This window comes from Stigmatopora nigra, chromosome 12 (genome assembly GCF_051989575.1).
Source record: "Stigmatopora nigra isolate UIUO_SnigA chromosome 12, RoL_Snig_1.1, whole genome shotgun sequence".
In the NCBI taxonomy this organism is placed as follows: Eukaryota; Metazoa; Chordata; class Actinopteri; order Syngnathiformes; family Syngnathidae; genus Stigmatopora; species Stigmatopora nigra.
Genome location: NC_135519.1, coordinates 4,947,991 through 4,970,881, shown reverse-complemented (window position 1 = coordinate 4,970,881; position 22,891 = coordinate 4,947,991). Strand labels below are relative to the sequence as shown.

At 37.8% G+C, this 22,891-nt stretch overlaps 1 protein-coding gene across 1 annotated transcript in view; it reads left to right on the top strand.

Moving 5' to 3' along the window:
• The window catches only part of macrod2 (mono-ADP ribosylhydrolase 2), a 223,478-nt gene that overhangs the window by 132,512 nt on the left and 68,075 nt on the right, over positions 1-22,891 (top strand). The window contains exon 7 of the mRNA XM_077730134.1: positions 17,372-17,402. Coding sequence (XP_077586260.1) covers positions 17,372-17,402 — 31 coding nt within the window. The remainder of the gene's footprint in view (positions 1-17,371; positions 17,403-22,891) is intronic.

Below are 22,891 nucleotides of genomic sequence, written 5' to 3'. Positions count from 1 at the left end.
CAGAATCAAAATACCTGGTAAAAATAATTGTTCTATGAGTTTTAGCTAAAAGTGACAGGAATATTGTAGTAAACTACCACAAAAACACGTCTAAGTTAAACTTAAGGTTTAATTGTATGTGTAAGGTGACATATTTTGAAACCAGGAGTTGGCAATGTGTTGTTATTTTAATTGTTTTCCCCCGACCACTAGCACATCATTGGTTCTTGATAGTGTATTGCAGAAAGTGGCCACCACCCCCAGTTTCCTAGACAAACTTATGGTACATGTTTCAACAGATCTCTGCTTCCTCCTTTAGGTTAGATGATGGGGTTCTTTCAGCTTGTTTGGGTCAGAATGTTGTTTTTCCTTCCTCTCATCAGCCTCTTCAAGTCTATTTTCCCATAAGCCATCTTTGGCTTTGTAAACTAAAAAGCCATATCTGGCAGCAGTGTTTGTTGTAGCTGCTATTTCTTGGAAAGGAAAAAAAAACACTTTTGTTGTTGTTTTCCACTCAATATACACTTTCTTGTTCTACCATGATGTTGAGGGTCTGTACTGTTATCACCCACAAGTCTTGAAAGACAGAAACTGCCACAAATTTAGTATTTTTTTTCCCCCAGGAACAAAACCTTCTTAATGGAATACATTTCAATTGGAATGTTCTGTATATTAGTTGTTAAAACTACCCTTTTTGCCATGTTTACTGTTTTACTTTCAGTTGATAAACTAAAAGCAGTTTATGGTTCTGACGTTAGTCATCCTCTGTATTATTGTGCATGCTCATATAAAAAAAAATCAAAACACTATGCAGTATTTTCTGAGAAAACTGATGTAACATTTTGTGTTCAAGCGTACGCATTGATGCGTGCTATCACCTATTGCCCTCTGTGGCTACATTTACAAAAATGGACTCAAATGTATAGCCAGGCTTTTGGGAAGAAATGCTTCACTTTGAAGAGTTGGGTCTTGCAGTACACTAAAGTGAGGACACAGTGAATGCAGGTCCCTTGTCTTGTTTAGTTATGGAAGGCTGCTCATATTCTCCCCTAGAAGCAAATGTAGCATCTGTCAGGCAGAAACTGACTGTGTAGAGGGGCGACGCCACCATCTGGAAGCTATTCAGCCTTTGAATTTGCTTCATTTAACTGACCATATCAGTTCACCTCTTAGAATATGACCTTTCAAATAAAATAATTATCATCATTTACCTCTATTTAGCCTTGTTTTTAAGGTTAGATATATTTTTGAGTATTGATAATTTAAGGTTTCATCTCGTGACCATTGCACCAAGAAGGTACATCAAGATGTATTGTTGATTAATCTTCTTAAGGGTGAGCTTAGTGTCATTTTGTCTCTGACAAGCTACAATTTTATTATTTGTGGACTTATCTGTCATTTAACTGGAGTGCAGTGAGCTGTCAGCTGTCAGAGTGGACAGTGGCAGGGTCACTGACTGCCTTTAGAGCCCTTCTGTCTGACACTCAGGCTGCTCTCAAAGTGTTTTATAGTCATAACATATTGGCGTTGAAGAGATCCAACAGGGAAGCCACAAATTGCCCGTTGCGAAAAATCCTAAAAGCCAAGTGGATTGGAGATGAATGGTTTAGAATGATAGGATTAGCCTCTCCTCTCTGTGGGCTCATTCCAAGGCTGCGAAGAGCATTAGTGCCCATTCATTTCACCCAGGCTGCATTCCCACAAAAAAGAAAAAAATTGTACAGCGACACATCCACGCACACAGCCCGTTACATGATGACGGCCACTATGAGATAATCTCCTTACCAAGACTGAAACAGCAAAGAAAGTACCCATCAGAAGGCCAACCAGAGCCGTGTTTATTGTTGAGAACATGTTGAAAGAATAACTAAATGGTATTCAGTTGTTTTATTATTATAAAAACTGGTGGTGATGTAACAAATTTATCGATTTATACAAACATTTGAATTGCAATGTCTCTTTTTGTAACTATTTGAGTTTGACAGTGTTGGATTACAACATTTTAGCCTCTATCTGGACTTAATCTGTCTATTAATGGGATACTGAATCCCTTTATTTCCTTTGTGAATTTAATTTGGCAGTTTTAGTCACAGCTTAAATCACATTTCTTTTTTGCCGCCCATGCATGACAATGCGATCAAACATAAATACATAATTCCACTGAAAGCACTTTTTTTTTCTTGGTCTACATTCCATTTAGTAGTCATGTTTAAAAATGCAAATGCAATAAGTTAAATCAAGTTTGTCTTTAGATTTTGAGGGTTTAAAATAGGTAGGGGTGGTCACAGGATAAGTTTCAAGGTGGAGACCCCTGATTCATTTGTATATGTATAAAAAACATCCTTTTTTCAACCAGAAATATCTTTGAGTGAACTTAAAAGATAATAATAGAGCGACAGCTTTGGCCTCCGATCATAGCAAGGTAAACTGTGCCATTACTAGGATAGGACATATTTTATTAGTCTTTAGTCTTGCATAGAGCAGTTTATTTGTGTGCACCGCCCTTTATTGCATTTTCAGTCTAGAGCATTATGCTCCTCATCCTTAACATCTATAATTGTAAGCATTCAAATGACTTCATTATCCAGTCTGCCATGAAATGGCACAAGTGACAACAAATCAGACTTAATTATCTACTTTGGAGTATAATACTATGTGGTTTACAGCTAATGTTTGTACTTAGAGTATGTCAAACAGAAAAAGTATTTTGTCATTTTGACCACCGTGTCCGACCAAGTAGATCCATAATTGGAATAAAGGCATCCCTCCAATTAAGAGGGAATTAGCTGCATGTCATCTCTGTGTTACGACTGAACTGGTTGTCTTGCTGAGTGGTTATTAACCAGTCCACTTTGAAGCCAATCAGCCAATTATTGCCAGTGACCCACTTCTACATACAGTACCTGCATGCATCAGCAGAAGGTTAATTAGACTGAAGCTATCAAAAGGTCACAGAGCCATTTAAATTAGTCATTGCTATTTGTCTGATCTGAATCACTAGTAACACTGGGCCCATTACATCAGATTACCCCGATAGTAGTTGTGGTGGCGTGCCAGTCTGTGTTAAGGACTATGGGAGCAATTATACCAACCTTCTTAGTCAGAAGGAGTAGATTCGGTTTTAGATGAGATGGAAAAGGAGGCAATAACCCAGAAGATATTCCAATTTTGTTTAATTTTACTTGGTAGAGTTGGAATATTAGGACATGTCAAAGTTGGAATAATTGACGTTGATGTGGCTGAATATGGATAGCTCTTGAATGCAGTAGTTGTGTGGATCATCGTCTCATACCATCATGATATGTATTGAATGCCAAGTCCAATCACCAGTAAGACAATATCTACCTAAACTAAAGACCATTTCACTTGGAACCTCTGAAAGGGGAAAATGGCAGCATTCATGTTTTAAAGACAACTTGGCTTTGGAATTAATAAATAATGTGCCAAAGCACAATCAAGGAAGTGCACTTTGATTGTCGGACTCGAACTACTTTAACTTTTTTTTTCTTGGAGACAAGCGCCCTGTGATTCTGTTCGGCTCATATCCCTTAGTGATTCCGCCAACACTTTGCACCCAACTGTGGGACTATCAGAGAAAGTTGTTGATTAAACAGATGTCGTTCCCACTGTACAGCGTGAGACAAAAATGGCACAACAAACTCGCATTAATTAAACATACCTGAAAAAATGCAGGCCGCACAGTACAACAAAAGAAATCTCTGTCAGTTCACAGCGGAAAGAGAGTTATTCTTTTCTTCTCCCCTACTTTGACTCTTGAGAAGAATTATAGTCGCAGCAGGATGAATTCTTGTTTTACATTATTATTCATCTTCACAGTGTAAAATAATTGCACGCAAAAATACTTGGACATCTGTAAAAGGACTTAAGATATTTTGTTATTCTCATTGATTCAACAAAGTCTTGATGAACCCTCCAATCAGTTTTTTTTTAATGTATTTTAATTTAGGACTAATACATCAGTTCTGTTCTGATCAAATTGGAGTTTGTTTGCCCCTTTGGCATGTTTGAATTGTGCAAGTGGGGGTCTCGGTGCAGTTAATGAGAAAGCTTGTATCCACTCTTTGTATAACATTTTTAGAAATCCACCAATCACATTAAACCAAACATAAACTACTAAAACTGGATTTGTATGGAGTTAACTTCATCAGTAATGTATATGTAGTACAGCGCATTATTTCATTGCCTGAAACAATAACTCTTATAGAGGGTCTATAGTAAGGTTTAGTTCCATACTTCTTTTCACTTTAGTAGTGGATGTAAGTGCCAACTGACACATTACCATTGAATACCTCTTAAATGCTGCACTGACTTTGTAACACATTTCTTGCAGCTTTGATTTGAGACCTTTTCTCAAGCCATGCCTTGAACTCAACCTCACATTTGCCCAAGGCCATGTCCATGAAACTGGAATTTTCTGGTGTATCACGGATTCATTTCAACAAGTTTGTACCCATTATCCTTCAATCACAATGCCCACTATAGCAGATGTGTTTAGTCGAAGCAGTAGGTTTTTCCACTAGGCTTTTACGCACCTAAAGTATTTTGTCTCACTCTGGTTGTGTATATATGAACTAATTTTATTGTGTTATTTACCATGATTATATTCGATAACTGGGGAACAACACGATGATAATTAGAAAAACATAAAATAACTGGATTATATCAATTATGACTGTAAATAAATAGTCCAGATTAAAATGAATGCTTATGAATGAAATCCCCTTACTCGCCATAGCCCCCGCATTCATATTTTTAAAGGGAATTTGTGATAAATGCCAGTTTCAAATGTGCCTGAAAAATAGCTCTTTAATGATGATTTGCCTATTAGATTGTGAAACCTATTGTATTGTGAATTCTTAAAATCAATTTACCTATTTATTTAGGTACCGTGCATTACCAAACATGAGTCACACAAAGAGGAATGATACATTCATTTAATCGATAGACATTCACAAATGAGACCATAATCATCCATCATGGGAAAAAAAAACACATTGTCGCTTGTCACCCCCTACAATCTGAAAATGCAATCTTCTACAAGCTCCTATCCGTCATTATCCCTGACTATCATTATCCCATGGAGATGAGAATATTTAAAGCATTGGATTACTTTGCCTTAGTTTCTTTAAATTATATTAAACCCACAGAAAATCACAATTCAAATATATATTCTGAAGCATTTTTTCAGTTAGCCAAAACATACTTACATTACAATTTGATGATACAATGAGCATTCAGTATTTTAATATACATTTACATTATGATTATTTTCAAACCCACAGGCTCCATTGAAGAATGTAATCAGATACACCCTTCTGTATACACTCAATGCAATACTTTTATTATAGTGCTATTAGCTCCGCATACACCTTTATAGCCATTATTTTCTCCCGAGGTCACAGCTAACGAGGGTTGGCACACTCTGTCTGGCTGGAGCTGATTGAGTCTCACTTTTTAACTGGCTCAATGCAGACTTACTCAGCAATTTAAGGATACCTCACTTTGGCTATACGCGTAGTGTTATATCAATTACGCCGTACAACAACTTTATTAGGTTATTGCAGGCTATTATGAAATCGTTATAATCTCCTTGTATTGGGCTCAGCAGATACTTACACTAATTGTGAAATTAAAAATAAAACCGATTAGAATGGCATCCAATACAATGCAGACATCTAAAATCTGCTGCCTGTTGCCCATTGTGAGGCTTTGTTGACTTTGCTGACACTGCCTTTTCAACAAAAACTATCTTTTTAACAACCGTTATGACTAAGTCCTGGCTCGGTAGCATGTGTGTCCGGACTTGACCAGAAATTTTAAGTAATCAATAGTCTTTTATACCATAGTCTGCAAAGCCATTGAGTTTAACGTCATTTTCAGTCTACATTAATCTTATTTTCACTTAAGGGTCGATTATCTCTGACTTATTGTCTCACGAAAGTTTGAACTTCAATCAACCTACTAAAGTATGTGGTAAATTACAATTTCAAGTTAGATTCCAGTTGGTAGGCCATTTATAATACATTATTTACATACACTGTCTGGTTTTAGTCCTCATTTTGAGTGATTTAACAGATATATTGCTTCTTTCATTTTAGCCGTTCAGCCTTATTTCTTAAATGTCACAGCCATCTTTTGTAAGTGATGCTATAAAATAAAAAGGGTTATTAAAAATCTAATTCAAGCCGCATGCATGCCATACAAATGAACCTAGAAGACTATAAGACATAAGTTGCCGCATAATGCAAAGTGAAAGAGAATGCTGCATGAAAGTGAGTAGTATATATTTTGTGTACTGTGTGGGATGCTAGATAACCTACTAATCTCACCAAGCGTAATATCTAATGTCACATAGAGACACCACGATAATAGCATCAGCCATGAAATAGATTCTGGGCCTTTATCATTTTGTGTCTGAGGCTTCTCTCAGGAGATGAATGAGCCTGGGATTGAGAATGTAGAATGGCGCAGAGCAAGCCTGATTTTATTTCAGTAATTACAATAAATAACAAAAAAAAAAGTGTGTAGCCTACCTGACATTTGCGTACATCATGTCCGTCTAAAGGTCAGCCATCGTCTGTTGCGTGGATTCTATGTCTTTGTTTGTACCCCAGACCTATAATCGTATGATGGCATGCACTTGCGCACTCTGTGTGCACCGAACTCCCCAGGCGACAGTCAATTTGAATATGGAACAAGCTGTTCATCAGATAATTATCTTGACACAAGGTTGTCTTTTTTTATCTGGACTCAGCACACTTAATTCCCCCCAGCAATTAAAAAAAAAAAAAAACAAGCAAGCACACTGTAGTATTTTTCAATCCGTTACATAGTAAAGAGGTCCCATTATCAAAGTGGTGAGAAATGACTTTAGATAAGTGTACACATCAGATTGTTTTGCCTTAATCAAGGCCATTATAAGACTCAGTGTGTTACCTTATTGGTCCTCATCCCACTGTGCACTGCAAGGGACGAGGAAAAGAGGAATGCGTGTTGATCTGGCATAGATCAGGTATAATGACCTCCACAATGGCCTCTTACTGAGCTTTAATTATCATCCACATTAATACTAATTATGATTCTCTCTGTTTTGAGACGATGCTTCATTAATTAGATGATGTGTCATGGAAAAAAAATGTAATGGAATCTGTGTACCCTGTGATGATGTACATAATCCAGAGTACCAATTTGTTTAGTGCTGTCGAAACAGGAACCATCATCACTCTCATGTAATGTTCTGCTCCCAAAACATGTGATGTATTTGGTTCAGAAAAATGGTTGTTCCAGTTTTAGGAACTAATTAATGCTTTATCAATATTAATGGTGAAGTCCACATTTAGAAAAGTGTAATTAGCTGCATTGTCCTCTGGCCATTTGTGGGAAAAGTTATATGTGTAGTTGAAATCAAGTTCTGGCAACAACTCTAGTTTCTGAGGGGAGGTTTTTAGATGAGTAAACTGCAGCTGTGATGAGGAAGTCATTGCATGGCCAAACAGCAGATTAAAAGCCTTCTCAGTATGCACTGATTTTTATTCTGCTAGAAAAATGAAAAGTTCTGGATAGGTGGTGTCATAATTCACGAGAGCCTACCTTGCATTGCCGTTTTCTCTCAGCCAGCTGCTCCCTGTACTCCCAATCATTTGACAGTCGGTCGACAATTCATCCGCAAAAATGCACCATGACCTTGAGCAGTGCTTCGCTTCTCTTTGGCCAGAATGTTCGACGGGTTGTGTATCCCCTTCGTTCCTTTTCATTCAAAAACACATCTGCGCTCAGACCAAAGTTATTATGCGAAAAAGCTTCACAACATTGAAAGAAAAATTTATTAGTATTACATTTTCTCAGCCACAAACTTTTTTGTAGCCTTGGATTTAACGATAGCCAATTAGGAACCAACCTTAAACATGTCCTGTTGTTAGAACAATCAGGGTGCAACAGGTTGTATTGACTGTTCCTGTCAACATGTCATTAAGATGGACTATAGGAGCTATGCTTTAGTCATCTTTGTGTTATTTGTCGTCTGGAGGCACTGTGACTTCATGCTACTTCTTACAGATCTTAGCAGTACAACAGACTTGTTGGTTATAGGTGAATATAATTGGCTGTGGACATGGTATGCCCACGCAAGGACAAACAAATTGGACCTTGTTACCGCAGTGTTGGTCAATCCAGGTGAATCATGCAGTAGTTAAAATCTGTACATATGTGAACCTGGTTTTAGGTGACCATGAATGAATAGCATCATTCCTTTAGTAAGTCAAATATGTTAGAAAAACTGGCTTTTACTCTTTACTTTAAGATATCTTCTTGTACCCTCGGCTTCACCTGCCAGACTGAAATTGACACAAATGTTTATATCCATACTCCAGGTACGTTCAACAGAATTGGGGTGAGAGAAACATTGGTAGAATAATTCCTTTCTGGCAGGTGTGCCATCTAAATTCTGCCTGTCTCTCTACCTAAGTCATCCTACTCTGCATTTGCAGAGCTGGAGCTTAGCGGTCCATTTTTGCATTACTCTCCATTCTCCAAGAGAACCTAGCTTGTGCCGGTGTCACAGGTACCCTGTTATTTTGCCTGCTAGCTTGGTGAAATAAATCTCTTTTGGGATTTAAAGGTGGATACTTTGATCAGCCTACGCTTCAGATTGCTTTTGCACTGAGCTCCAGCAGCATTGCTGTGTTTCAAAACACTGCTTTAACAGGCTAATACTCTATAGCAGTGTTCCTCACTGAAGTGTAAATGTGACAGAGCTATTTGAAGATGGGGACAAGCCGTAGGGAGCACTCACACCGACACTTTCACATCTGTAGCGCCCCCGTATCCTTACGCCATGAATAAAAGAAGTGTGCAATGTGACAAGACAGGTGTATGATGCTCTTACTCCCCTTCCACTTAGTAGGAACCAATCGTAAGGTTTGGCAGTGCTGGTTGGGTGCGTGTTTGCACATCTTAGGAGTGAGGGTCTCATAGTGCATCCTATTCAACGTTCATTCCACCATAATTACCTCTTTACTGTTTATATTTGACAGTGTGCTTCCTCCTGACTCTCATGGAGTTGTTTAGAGACAAATCGATTAACACTTTTTCTTCATACCGTTTAAGATGCAGCTCTAAACTACAGTAAAACAAATGTAGTTACTGTGCTGATAGTCATTTTCCTGTGTCTTGAATTATATTTTTGAATATATTTTTAGAAATAAATTCAGTTATTGGGATGATTGGGATGTGAATGATTTATTTGAGGGTGGTTCAGAGTAACTTGAAAGGTTTTCAGAATGAAGTATTTAATCCAACTCTACTTTGTTCCTCCCACTGGTGTGGTATCTTTTGTTATACGCTAAGGTTGTGTGCATTTTGGTTTTGCAAAGAGTTTGCCAACCTCAATTGTGATAAATGCATGTTATGATGTTGGAATTAAGGTTACAAGAATCAACAATTGACTCTTTTTACTTAAGGGAGCACATCTTTGGTTTTTCAAGCGAGAAGCAAATTGTTTGTTGGTGGTTATGGCTCGGATAACAGAACAAATTTACAAACAATAGATGTTTTTTTTTACCATAATTATGCAAATACACTTACTGGCATTCAACAGCTCCTCATTTTTGTATCGCAGTTAATGGAGCACTGATAAAGGCATTTTACCATAGCCTCTGATCATTACTCAAATAATCAACATGTTCTCATGAGGATTAATTAGGGAAGGTTTTCAAAAAGAAAACAATTTCAGTTCACTAACATTGGAGACATGTTGCTATGTCTTATTTCAATAATACATTTTATTTTGCCTAATCTCACTGGCGTTCATTCAGTTCAGCAAATGAAATGTAATAAATCCGAATAAATATAAGGTGTACTCTTACTCTACTTATGAAATGTTGCATGTTTTCCAACTCTTCTTAATTTATGAGAGCCTAATTTAATACCCTGCCATGGTTCATATGCATGTAGTAAATTTGCATGATTTCCCACATCTGTGCATGCATGCACAGGTAAATATTATTTCAGCCATGAAACTTTTCCCAAGAAAGCTTTGAAGTTAATGCTATAAAGCCATGGTTAAAATATCAACAAAATGTTAATACGTTCCTTCACCTTTCCTTAGCTTCTATTAGAAATGAAGACAAAAACACCTTGTTTCTGCTTAGGTTTGAATATCATTATCTTTGCGTAAGTGCCAGAATTGCAGGGTAGTGCAGCTTTCTTTGCCCATGAGAAAATAAAATACATATGGAAGTGAGCAAGCAGCATGACTAATAGCTTTATGTTTGAACCACACGCCCATCTCAGCAAAATGCCTGCTCTCACAAACTGAGCCATTATATAATTATCAATGAGTCTGCCTCTCCTTTGAGCTCTTCTAGCGGCGGAGGACTTAACACTCCCTCCCACCTTTTTTTCCCCCTTTTTTTAATAAAAATCCGTTTGCAGACTGTCTTTCGTTATGCCCAGAATAAGGATGAACTGAGCACAAAGGAGTCTGTCACTCCTCATGTCCCTCCTGTCCCTAATCCCAGCACTCCTGAGTACACCATTATCCGAGCTCAGATCTTAGCAGGAGTGTGCCCCCCAGGTCTTCGTAGAGGAACAACTGACCTCCTCAGAGCGACGGCGTCCTTGGACCAAAGTAATTTTCAAGGCCTTTCCAACTGCGGTGGGAAAACCTCCTTAAATTGACCCTAAGCTGTCATTATTTGTGAACATTCCAGGAAGCATTTCAATTCATTTCAACCAAGTGGAGATTTGTATTGTACGTGTATCCACACCTACTGTACTAAAGGGTTACATTTTTGTGATTCACTAAACATGCACCAAGCTTTATCTTTTTTCTCACTCTCACCGAAACCAAACACTCCAAAGGGCCTGACCACCGCAACGCCTACCGATAATTAGTGTCGGTTGTGGTGCCCAAGATGAGATGCATTTGTTTCTTGTTAGGATCTTAAAATGTATGCTTCACTAGGGCCAAGTCCTCCCACTGGATACATAAGCAAATCTGTTTTAAGGGCAGGTTCTTCACCGTGATATGTATATGAAAATGTTGCTTCAAACAAATCTATATTATCGTTGGTGTGTGGGTTCAAAATCATATTTATTTATTGTCCTGTACCATATATTATACTGTAGCTAGTATTTTCAGTCCCTTATGGACACTGCTCTCTAAATTACGAGAGGTATGCATGCCAGTCAAGCATTAAAAATAAATCAAATGAATAATAAGATGGATACAATTTGTCCTGCCAATAGATGCAAATAGAGCAGGTACAAATGTAAAGAAAATGAAGCCGTTTGGCGCTTTTTAGCAAGCTCCCGTGGTTTTTTTATCTGTTTTTTTTTCAAAACCCTCCCCCTATTGTTGCATCACTGAGGGTCCACAGAGATCATGCATTAATCGGACTGTGCAAATGGGATGAACTACCTTTGAGGAACCAAGCGAAGGGAAGGAAATCACAGACCACGTTAAGCCTCTGTTAACAAAGAGAGTTCATTAAGTCCATTAAAATCCCAGTAGACCAAAACAACCTCGACTTGAAGCCACTGAGTAATTATTCCTGAAGTAAAAGATCACTGCAGAAGTGAGAATAGACCCACAGAGTGCGATCAACGAAATGTTTTCAACCTAATGCATTCATTTTCAACCTGTAAAAAAACAATCTTTTCTCTAATTGGAAATTGGGTCAAAATCATGTACAGTTATTAATGTATAATTTCTCTATTCGGCTTACTTTCATGTTGGTTTTTGCGATACTAGTAAAACTGAATTTTCATTTTATAAAGTCAGACTTAATTGATTTGGATTATACTGAATGAATGCATAATAATTGACAAAAATTGGAGATATTTGTAGATTTTGGGAAACATTGCCATTTGTCTAGTTATGATTTTTTTCATGCTTTTGTCTTTTATCACTGTTGGGCTGTTGTCACTGCACAGTAAGATGCCTGCAGAGTTGGAATAATCTCCATCTGTTGTTCATTAATTTTCCAGCTCCTAGTTAAAAAATAAACATAAATCCAAAAAAAAAATGTCATTCTAGATTTACAATGCAAATTGAATTAGTGCCTTCTTTGTCTATAAGATTAACATTACATATCTAATCCACACTTGGTAAATGCCTGAGGGTCACTGATTTGGGGTGTCATGGTTAACATGGATGTACATGTAGATTCAGGTCAGCTTTACTTGCTGAACCGTTTGGGGTAATGGTTTATGTATTTTCCCCCTCATAAAATTATTACGAGCGCTCTGTTCGGAGCCAAAGTCAAGAGGGGGTTTTCGCATGTGTCGGACACTATTTACAAAAGGGGGCTCCAGCTGCGTTCGAGTAGCTTGCAGGTATGACAAATGGTATCAGTGAGAAGAACCTCGTATTTGGCAACACATTTTTCTTTCCTTGTAAGAGTTGTTATTAGAAAAATGCACTTTTTACCATGTCAACTGAAATATTTTCTTGGAGTTCTATCTTTCTATTAGTGCAATGGGGTAGGGAACCTATGGCTCGGGAGCCACATGTGGCTCTTTTGATGGGTGCTTATGGCTCTCTGCTGAACTGTGAGCTGAAATCTGGATACAATGACTAGTGGCTTTAATCTTCCAGTTTTTAATTAAACCTTTCTGCATGCATCCCATTGATTAGCATCGGGGTAACAAGTTTGTCAACATAATTATGACTTTGTCTACTTTGAAGGCAGTGAAATGACTAAAAATGCACACATTTTCATGTATTTTTATTTCTAGTATATTCTGAGTATGGCTCTCAGTGAATAACAGTTGAAAATATGACTTGTTTATGGCTCTCTGTCAAAAAGGTTCCCGACCCCTGTATTAGTGAGTTGTATGCAATGTTAAAAAGAAATGCATATGTTATACCATATACTCTTCATGCATGAAGCACTATTGTAAAATTGTAATTTTATAACATTGAATGAGGCCATAGTCAGAAATTAGTAGCCACACAACTGTAGGCTTTCCCATTGCGAGACATGAGACCTTTTAATGTGATTAAACAGGTTGTTGAAGTTGATTAAGTGACAGAAAATGAAAGTAATGTCTCGTGAAAATGCTTCCTAATGATTTTACTATTCCTTTTTGGTGGAATGCCAGAGAATCATCCACTATTGTAGAACAAATCACGGTCCTATATTACAGGATTAATGATCATTCTAACCGTCTATCTTCATATGCCACTAATCTGCCTTCAGATATTTGAAGCGTGATAATGAAGTGCTTCATATTCATCTTGAGTTTTAATCATGGAGGTTTAGCCCATCTTTGTTGTTTTGTTGTTTCATTAATCATTCACAGATATGGGAAGTGAAAATACATTTAAATAACAATCACCGCAGCTGCGCCCTCTCGTGTAAAAGAAAATAATAATGAAAAAATCATGTTAATGGTATTATGAATATGACATTGGATTCCACAATTGGGATTGTACAGGTATGCTTGTTGAACGACAGGAAGCCATTTTCATCTTCACTGATCTATGATGCTATATATTGGAAATCAGATATGGATATTTGACAAGCACCATACCCCAAGTATTTGAGAGGAATTTTCACTTTGTGATCCCCTGGAAAATTCCCCTTGGATTGAAGTAGAGTTAATGCTCGTAGTCTCTGCTTTGATCCTTTTTATGTCGACCTGTAATTTCGTTTTACAAAATGCAATGCACTTCAAATGTTACTTGCCATTACCACACATGCTACATTTACATTCTGTGGAATAGTCACACTGGCCTGGAGGAATATTGAGTGATGTTTAATGCTAGTAAATGTTGACATTCAAATCAAGCATTTGGCTAAGATTAACAATTTATGTTGTCTCACTTCTTTCTATACTATCTCTACTCCTCCATATCAAGATTAAATGTTAACATCTTTAAATGTATAATTCCCAGGCTCTAAGTCACAAATTGAATAAATGTTTCACATTACTATTCCAATCATGCCAGTGTGAAAATTGTAGCAAATGTAAAGTCCAAAGCTTTACAAGATGCTGCAATAGGCCCTTTATATTTTCCTCTAAAACCTTTATCCATGTTATAGCAATGTCTTCTTCTTAAGGTAGTAAAATCCAGTTGCCAAATGGGACACATTCTGAAAATACACATCTTTTCTTTCCTGGTGTTCTTCTCGTACATAGATTTTTAATAAGTGACAATATAATGACACAAAGTTCTATTTGATCAGCCAGACATGACAAAGGTTTCCCAAGGTATAAGCTTCTCTATCTTTGAAAGCTTTTCTCTTAGCTACCGCCTCGTGGCTATTTCACAGTGTCTCGTTCACATTTATTCATGGTGCCATCTACAACTCAACTGCTGCACTTTGCCTGGGGTTCAGACATTTTTGCTGTGTTATATCCTACTGCTAAATAAATGGCTGCTTGGCACAGGGTGCCATCGTTATAATGTTGATGCTGTTCCTGCAGTCGCTTTGCTTTATAAAAAAAAGATGGCATCCCCATTGTTGGCCGTCCACTTTAAATGTATCATTGCCTGAAATAGATATTGTGGACATTATTAAGAAATATTCAGGTGACTTAGGGTGCTTCCACCCGCAGGGCGTGTTGCCCACTTTGGATTCATTACTAGGTGATAGTCTTTGTTTGTGTATAGCTGTTTATATTGCCAATGTATGGGATTTGGATTGTGGAAAGCAGGCGGCTGTAAAGTGAAAATGTATGGGGACTGTGACATGTTGTTGTTTTGGCGAACAGTAGTGAGGAATTTTGGTTTTGTTGATGACATATGGGTCACATTCGTAAGGATATGCATTTGTACAGCAGATGTGTCGGATAAAGATTTTTTGTCAACATACAAATGCGCCTTGGTCGGATTTGAGACAATCTGAGTTGGACTGTGTCGCATATGGAGAACGAAATTGGAATTGGCCTCAAGGGCGTTCTGGACGTCATCACATGATGCAGTCTATCGAAGTAAAATAGTCCCGGTCGGAGGTCTTTTGGGGAAACTGTGAGGATTTTATCCTACTCCTGCCAATATGTTTTCAACTTGACAGCTTTATGCACGATATCAAGATGGTAAAGGTCTTGTGTGTGCCTTTTCCTACCAATTCTCAGTCATATCTGTACAACAGTCATGTTTCCCATAATCACAGTATACCTGCCTTTTGTCATTGCTCATTCATTATGGGCTAAATAAGTGTGCAGAAGTGCTGAGAGGAAAGGTGTTCCACTTTAAAATGATGTGATAGATTCGGGAGGAGCCTCGGAAAGAGAATAATTTCCCAAGGGACCAATTTTTGAGCACACCCTAAGCAAAGAGAATCATCAACAAGGCGAGACGTCAGGCGCAGCCTCATGCCAACACCACCCGACATGCTGACTCACTTCTAATGAGCAGTCGCAGATAGAAATAATAACCTGAAGCAGGAATCATAGGTCATGACTGTCTATATATTGCTGCCTGTTATAATTAACACTGGACCTTCACACAGTGTAGGCATATCCACAGGTATGTTTGCTAACAACTAAACTGTGTATCGCTGTTTGGAAGTGATAAAGAAAAGCAGGTTATGCTTTTCTTAGCTTACTCTGTCGATCAGCATGACTTCTTGTGTTTACTGGTCATGTTCCGGTCCAGCGCGTTTATGTTTACACTCTTGGGCTAGGAAAAGTGATTTTATTTTTCATGTTATATACACACTCCATTCTCACGGCAAAAAAAAAAAAAAAAACATCCATTAGCCAGGAATTAAGCAAGATACAATAAAATTATATATTTTCATTATAGGTTGAATGTTGGCACAAATTGAGCAAATTGACATACTGTCTTGTCATGGTACCTTTTTTTTGACATACTGCACATCATTTATTGTGATTTAAAGTCATGTATCTAGAATATGGGTGATATCTTAAATTAGTAATGATTCAAGACTTTTTACTTTAATTCAAGTAACACCTTATACATAACTGCACATAAAATATGCCCTATGTTTTGGAGTGTTATTTCCAGTAGTTTTCAAATAGGTTATGATGCTGTTCTTCAATAATTGAAACATATTTGGAAGAAATTACAGGACAGCTTTGATAAAATAGCCATGTTTTGTCATACTTTGCCAGAATCAGACAGTCAGAAAGGTCAAAGCTACTTTTAAAGATTTAAACCTCCTTACAGCAGAAATATAAAACTTGACAGGTGGAACCCTAGAACTAGTAAATAGGGATACAAACACAAGCACATTCATCTATCTTGAAAGAATGTCAAATTGACCTATTGGGTTTCACATTGGCGAAAAAATAGATTAATTTTAAGATTTTTGTTCTATTATCTTTTTTACTTATATCTGATTTATTGAAGTTCACCAATTTTACTTGTGAAGTTCACTGTATTATCTATCTAAGCTCAGGTACTGTATCATAAAAAAGGATGAACAGATTGTGCAAATAGAAGTCAGTTGCTTTGGATGCCACACTGGACGCTTAACAAACAACATTGATCAGACTTTGCAATATTGCTGACAGGATATATTGCTTCGTCTAGAGGGGCCAATAATTTAATAGACCAACTTTTCTCTCCTGTTTCCGTCTTTCTTTTTGAAACTGTTGTGTATCTTTAATTTTAGGGCAGGACAATTGTAAAATTATTATAGTGTGACCATGATAAAACATTTACAATCTTATAAATTGATTCCATGGCTTTATTGGCCATAATAAACCATGCATATATCCCAAACTAATGCACCTATTGTTGTAATTTGTATTATTTTAAATGCAAACAAAACCCATTGCCTTTTTGCTTACTACTAAAATGTTATATTTAGTTCACTAGTAGATTAGTGGTTATAATATTAATTCATTAGTGAGATGGTTATGACTGGTTTGTTATCAGAGTGTCATATATTAATGTTTTCATTTTTCATTATGAAGAATGCGGAAGCCAAAACACAACTTCAGCTGCTTTTGAGGACAAATGGAACCTTTGTATGGAGGAGAAAAAAATCTTTACTCTTTATTAATATACTAAAAAAGATAAATGTGAAATAGGGAGGCACAGAGCAAGGCCTATGTATCATATTATATTTGCTGACACAAGTAAAGAATAATGGAACTATTTTAAGCTATAAAGACATGCTGGAATAATAAGTCCGCTGTAAAGTGCTGCAAAGCAAGAACTATTAAAGTCTGGTCACTTTTTTAAGGTAAGGGAAATAGATATATGTAAACATTTCACTTTGGGTTTGCAAGGAAACGTTTTTTTTGGCAAAACACCCTTTTAATATTTGCAGGATTTTTTAAAAACTCAACAAAATGCAATGCTTCATTTGAAATAATGTTGCTGAATTTGTCTCATCATTTATTTATCGAAAATATTTTTTGACTGATTTTTATTTCTCTCTTTTCACAGGCCTTCCCGTGTATCTCCACAGGAATTTATGGTAAGATGTTCATTGATTCATTGACATTTTTGTGTTTTATGTTGGAAGTTTTTCTTCATGAGAGATTGACAAGATAATGTGCACACTTTATGGATTATCAATTGCAACTGGATTTTATGGATAGTTAATTCAAGAAGTTGGTATTTTTAAATAGAATGCAAAAAAAATGAAATAATAATCTTTGAGCCTGTAACACAGTGACAATAGCCTTGAATTAGGCTAATAGAATGTCTCATAGGACCAGCTGGCCTCAGATGAACCATTCAGGCTTCAAGCCAGTGTGCTCATTAAACAAAGTCACTTTGCAAATTTGTCAAACTTGTTGACAGAAGCAGGCTTTGAAGTTACAACAGCAAAAGGTGCTCCATGTGGAGTCAAAATTCTGAGGTAAAACACTGACTATTTAATGGTGTTTTTATTCAGAAAATACACCTACGCCACAGTTTCATAGGCATGTGTTTTTATAGTAATTTCACTAACAGTAGTTAAATGCGTTCAGTGGTTGTTCTTGTATCATAATATTATCTGTTGAACTAGGAATATAATGTCACAAGAACTATTGGTTTGAACTCATTTTTTTCTTTTACAGAAAATTATTGTAGCCTCTGTGCAAACAGTTTTCTCTAAAACTTTTCATCCATACATTTATATCAACAGTTATCCCTCAGGGAGCAACAAATTGCCAAACAAGAATACATCTGATAAGATGATAAACAAAGCCCTGCAAATTAAGAGAGAGAATCTCTCAAAAGGAACATTTACATTTTCAAAACTCAATAAAAATCAATTGTTGTATGGGCTGTATGTGCATGTGCATTAACCATTGGCAACAACACCATGTGTGTCTGTATACCCCAATGTGTACCTGTCCAAATTGAGTCCAATTATCCATTTTCCCTCCCCTTGGTTATGGGACTCATTAGCGCTTCATGATATTATGTGTGTAAGGGGACCAAGTGGGTTAAATTTGGTGTTAACACTCTGTCACTCTAATATACTGGCCCTACTGTGACATACTGAGGCAGAATTCCAAATTATTTTGAGCATCGGTCCAACATCCTCAAATGAGAAGTTAGGGAACACATCCACTTTGCCTGAGATGATGTCAAGGATTAATGAAAATTCTGGCGGTCACACAATATATTGACATCCAACAGTTTGGACATTTTCATAAATGTTATGTCAATAATGCTCATATGCCATTGATCTGATTTTGGCAGCTGAAAAGTTCAGTTTCAGGACTGGGGATAAGTCAGTGATATCAGAGTTCTTCTACTACTAGAATTCCTGTCATAAATGTCATGCAGAAAACAGTGGAGTTGAGCTTTAGCTTTGTTCTACTGCTCGGCTCACTCCCTGGAGGGCATGCCAATCTTGATCCACACTTTCCACATGGCCAAAGTGGCTAAAGAAAACAAACGGGGGGAAAGAAATCCTCTTTTTTTGTAGCCTTGTACTGGCTAGGATGTACTTACTTAAAAATATGAGTCATCAAGTATTACTGTCAACCAGGTAATTCAAATGACTCCTAAAATATGGCAAACTTTGACTTACTTCACACAAAAAGGCATAGCCCAGTTTTAAAGTGGAGACCTTTCCACAGTGTGGGTGACTCACAAATCGCTACCCTACCCGTTTCCGTTAACTTTTATATAAAAACAAATTAACAGGATCACTTGCAGCCTTGCTCTGAATCATAAGGGTACATGCATGAAGTCTTGGAGGGGGGTTGATCTTTGTTGGTACCGAATGTGGCACAGCTTACTTCAGTTCGCTGTGTTTATTGTGCTGTCGAGTGCTGCACTGCCAGTGGGGGCCCGTCATAACACTCTGCCAGACGCCCCTTACTTCAAAGTACAAGCCAGTGCCGAGCCAAGCTTGCTGCTGAGGGGAGGTATAAAAGCCTGTTCAATAAATAAACAGCTTAGCACTTTCCATAACTGCTTCTCCACAGAACAATGCAGCTGATTAAGGATGAAGATCCAAACACACAGAGCACACAGCAGAGGGCAAATAGAGGATGGATTTTTAGAACGGAACAACAGTGCCTGGTCTCTAATGTAGTATCCTATTGAATTTTCCCAGTTTGCCCTAAAATACCATCCTCTGAAAAGGGCTCTAGTTATATTGGCAGTCTTTGTACACTTAACACCATGAGTCCCCAGTCACAGAGACATGGAAAGTGTAGGACTGGTTTGTGCAAAAAGACTGGCCCAAGACCTGTTGATCATACGAAGATTTATTTTGATAATCAGTTCATTCTTCCTGTGCCTCTGTGATGAGAGAAAACGTAATGATGTTTAAGAAAGCTTAATAAGTATAACTCATTCAAAGGACTACTCAGGAAAGGATGAAATTGCCAAATTAGGATTCAGAAAAAGAGCAGCCTAGAACTTCAAGACACAGCTTAAGTCGACTGACAAAACACTGACCAATTCTGAGAAAACAATCAAGGACACGAAATGCCAAGGTCTTATGGGTGAACAGATTTGTCAAGATGGCTAATTCTAACTGACAATTGTCACTCGTCTCCTCTTTATTCTAAAGGACTCAGTCACCGTTGACAGATGATGGCAGAGTAGGAGGGTTGGTTGTAGCAATGGGGCACAGGAAGTACCTTCCACACATGGGAAGAAAAATGAGGGCTCACACTCTGCTGACAGTTTAATCCTTCAATCAGCCCCATTAACCACAACAGAATTTCAGCACAGACACTGTGTTGGAAGTACCACCCGTAGACAAACTGGTACCCACTGTGGGCCACAGGGTCACCTAGAATGATAGAGGTTATTAAGTGTTACTCCTGTTTGTACATCAATCACAGCCATGTGACCTGAGTTTAAATGGTTTATTGCTTCCAAGGTTGAGGTGCTTCTTAATGTCTCACAAGATAATTGCAGAAAGTTAGCCTCCAACATTAAAGAAGGTCATTTTGTCTTTATTTATACAGTTCCTTTCTTCAATTGGCTCCTTCTTTTTAAATAGTCAACTTCACAAAGGCTAAAATATAAGCAATGTTTCTGCTATATTGCTGACAAATGTCATGGCAAAGTTGGTCTTATAACTGTATTGTATAAGCGAACTGCCCTCAATGGAGCAAAATTTCTGTTCCTGATCAGACATAGAGCATAATGTCTCCTAGTAACCGTTTTCCTCCCACCCCACCCACATGTCTTCAGGATAAGAAATGAGGACTGTTGACAGAGATATACCACTGACTCATAACAGTGTGATATGCAGGTGTAATCCACCCAAACCCAACTGGATTGTCAATGCTGCCATTCTACGCATCTGTCCAGATCAAAGGTGTTAAGTGCTGGGGGTATTTATCCTCCATCCCAGCAACACATCAGCAGTCCTCATTCCTGTAGGATTAAGGATGCTACGAGGCATTTATGACACCTTATCTATCAACAGTGTTATCTTTGCTTTTGTCGCCAGAGATGGCAAAGCAGGCAGGTTCATTCCCGCTGGCCAAATTCAGAGTTTACCTGTGGTTATGGCGAATTTGCCTAGGTTTGTAAGAGATGAGAAATGGCAGGAACCAGCTCCCAGAAACTGGTATTGGTCATGTCATGTTGTCCTTGTTTTAGATTGCTTATTTCCCAATAATATTTGTCTAACTCTGACTGTTTTAAAGTGTTTTAAAAACAAAGTTCACAGTATGTTGTCAGTATCCTGACTTGCTCTTTGTTTAATCTTGAGAATACTTTTAAAATGAGTTAATTATAGCATGTGGGACAGCGCAGGGCATCACCTCAATGGAATGCTTCCAAGAAAAGGTCGCCACGGCTTGTACCGTAACTGATCTTACTATATTTTCTGTTTCTTTCATGGCATTCTTTCACCTCTCTTTGTCTCTTTCTCCTTCTACGGGCTGCAAAGTCGGTCATGGTCACAACATGCTGTGTGCCACTGAAAAAAGCTTGAGGCTATTTGACATCTACACATTGGTGTTTGGAGCTCTAAGGCACTTCCCTGTCCTCCACCCCAGGTCACCATACCTGTCCTGGGGGGCCCCTCATAGGGTGAAAATACTTTCCTCTTTTCCTGTTGACATCATGCTGACTTCAGCTGTGCATCCCTCATTCACACTGATTTTAAACATGTTCTTTATGCTGTTCAGTACTTGATAATAGTAGTTTAATTTTTTTTAGAACATACCAAATATATAATTCTACATGGCTTGCCTGTGATTACTGATTTTTCTATTATCACTCCAGTATATTTTTGTGTTAACTTTTTCTATTTGACTTTCTGTTTTCTTGAAAGTTGCCTCTGGTTCTTTTTCAAATGTTAGATACTGCAGCCTTTGGGTCTTGCATTGTACTGGACTGTTTATCAGAATGATGACATGTTGAGACGTTGTCTAACTCCAAGGATAGTGATGGAGAGAGAACTGAAAAACACAGGCCCCCATTTCATAATGGCAAATGCACAACTCATATTTTTTGTTTGTTTGTTTTTTCCCCAGAAATTATCAAGGGGGTTCCAGTGAGATACATTGGCTTATTGTTTTTTTCAGTGTTTTTTCCCTACATCAGTTTAACTCAAAACACAAGTTGACACAAGTCCACTGAAGAATTTGAAAAACATTCTCACTTGAAGTACAGCAATACTAGCATGTCTTCACATCATCTTACCAAAAGATAAAACACTTGAGGTGGAATTATGGTCATCTCTTTCATAATCCAACTTTTCATGTCACACAATATTTCCTGAAAATATTACGCAAGTAAATTGTGCACCGTTATCACTTCGTTAACAAGACCCATGCCTTAAAAAGCCACCCCCCTCCATCCAAACCAGCATCCCTCTGGTGTGCTTGGCTTTGTGATGAAGTAGAGGAGCCTTCAGCAAAAATAATATTGTACCACCTGAGTCCTCATCAGTGCCACTACGTAGCACAGATCCCATCAGTGTGCCTCACGAAGACAAATCTCCCTGAGCCGAACATATTCCCAACATAAGGCAGAACCGATCCAGGCAATACAAAGACCCCAGAGGGCCCCCCCGTCACTGAACCTGACGCCAGCTTTCCACCTCCTGACAGATTGTTTTTCACTGAAATCTCCACATTTTGCAACGAGCCAAAGGAGAATGACTAGGATGGATCTCTTACAGTAATCCTATTTGCGGTGTTTGCACAGCCTATCAGGGCTGTTGTTTATGAGGCAGCAGTGGCTCATTTGGTAGCACAGGTCATCTAGTAACAAAATGGCAGCAGTTCCTTTCTGTCCCTGACTGCCCACTGACAAAGTGTGCTTAAGCCAGACACTGAGCTGTCTGTTTATCTGAATAATTAAATCATGGGTGTCTTTATTTATTTATTTTTCCAGAAGTGATCAACTACTTTCCACTTTAACTAATGTAGTACTGCATAAATTTGAATCTAATAGTTGTATGGTCAATTTGTGAGCAGTTCTACTAAAAGCAGCCACAAATCCGGGTCTAATATCTTTTGACTAATGTGTGCAATATAATTTTCA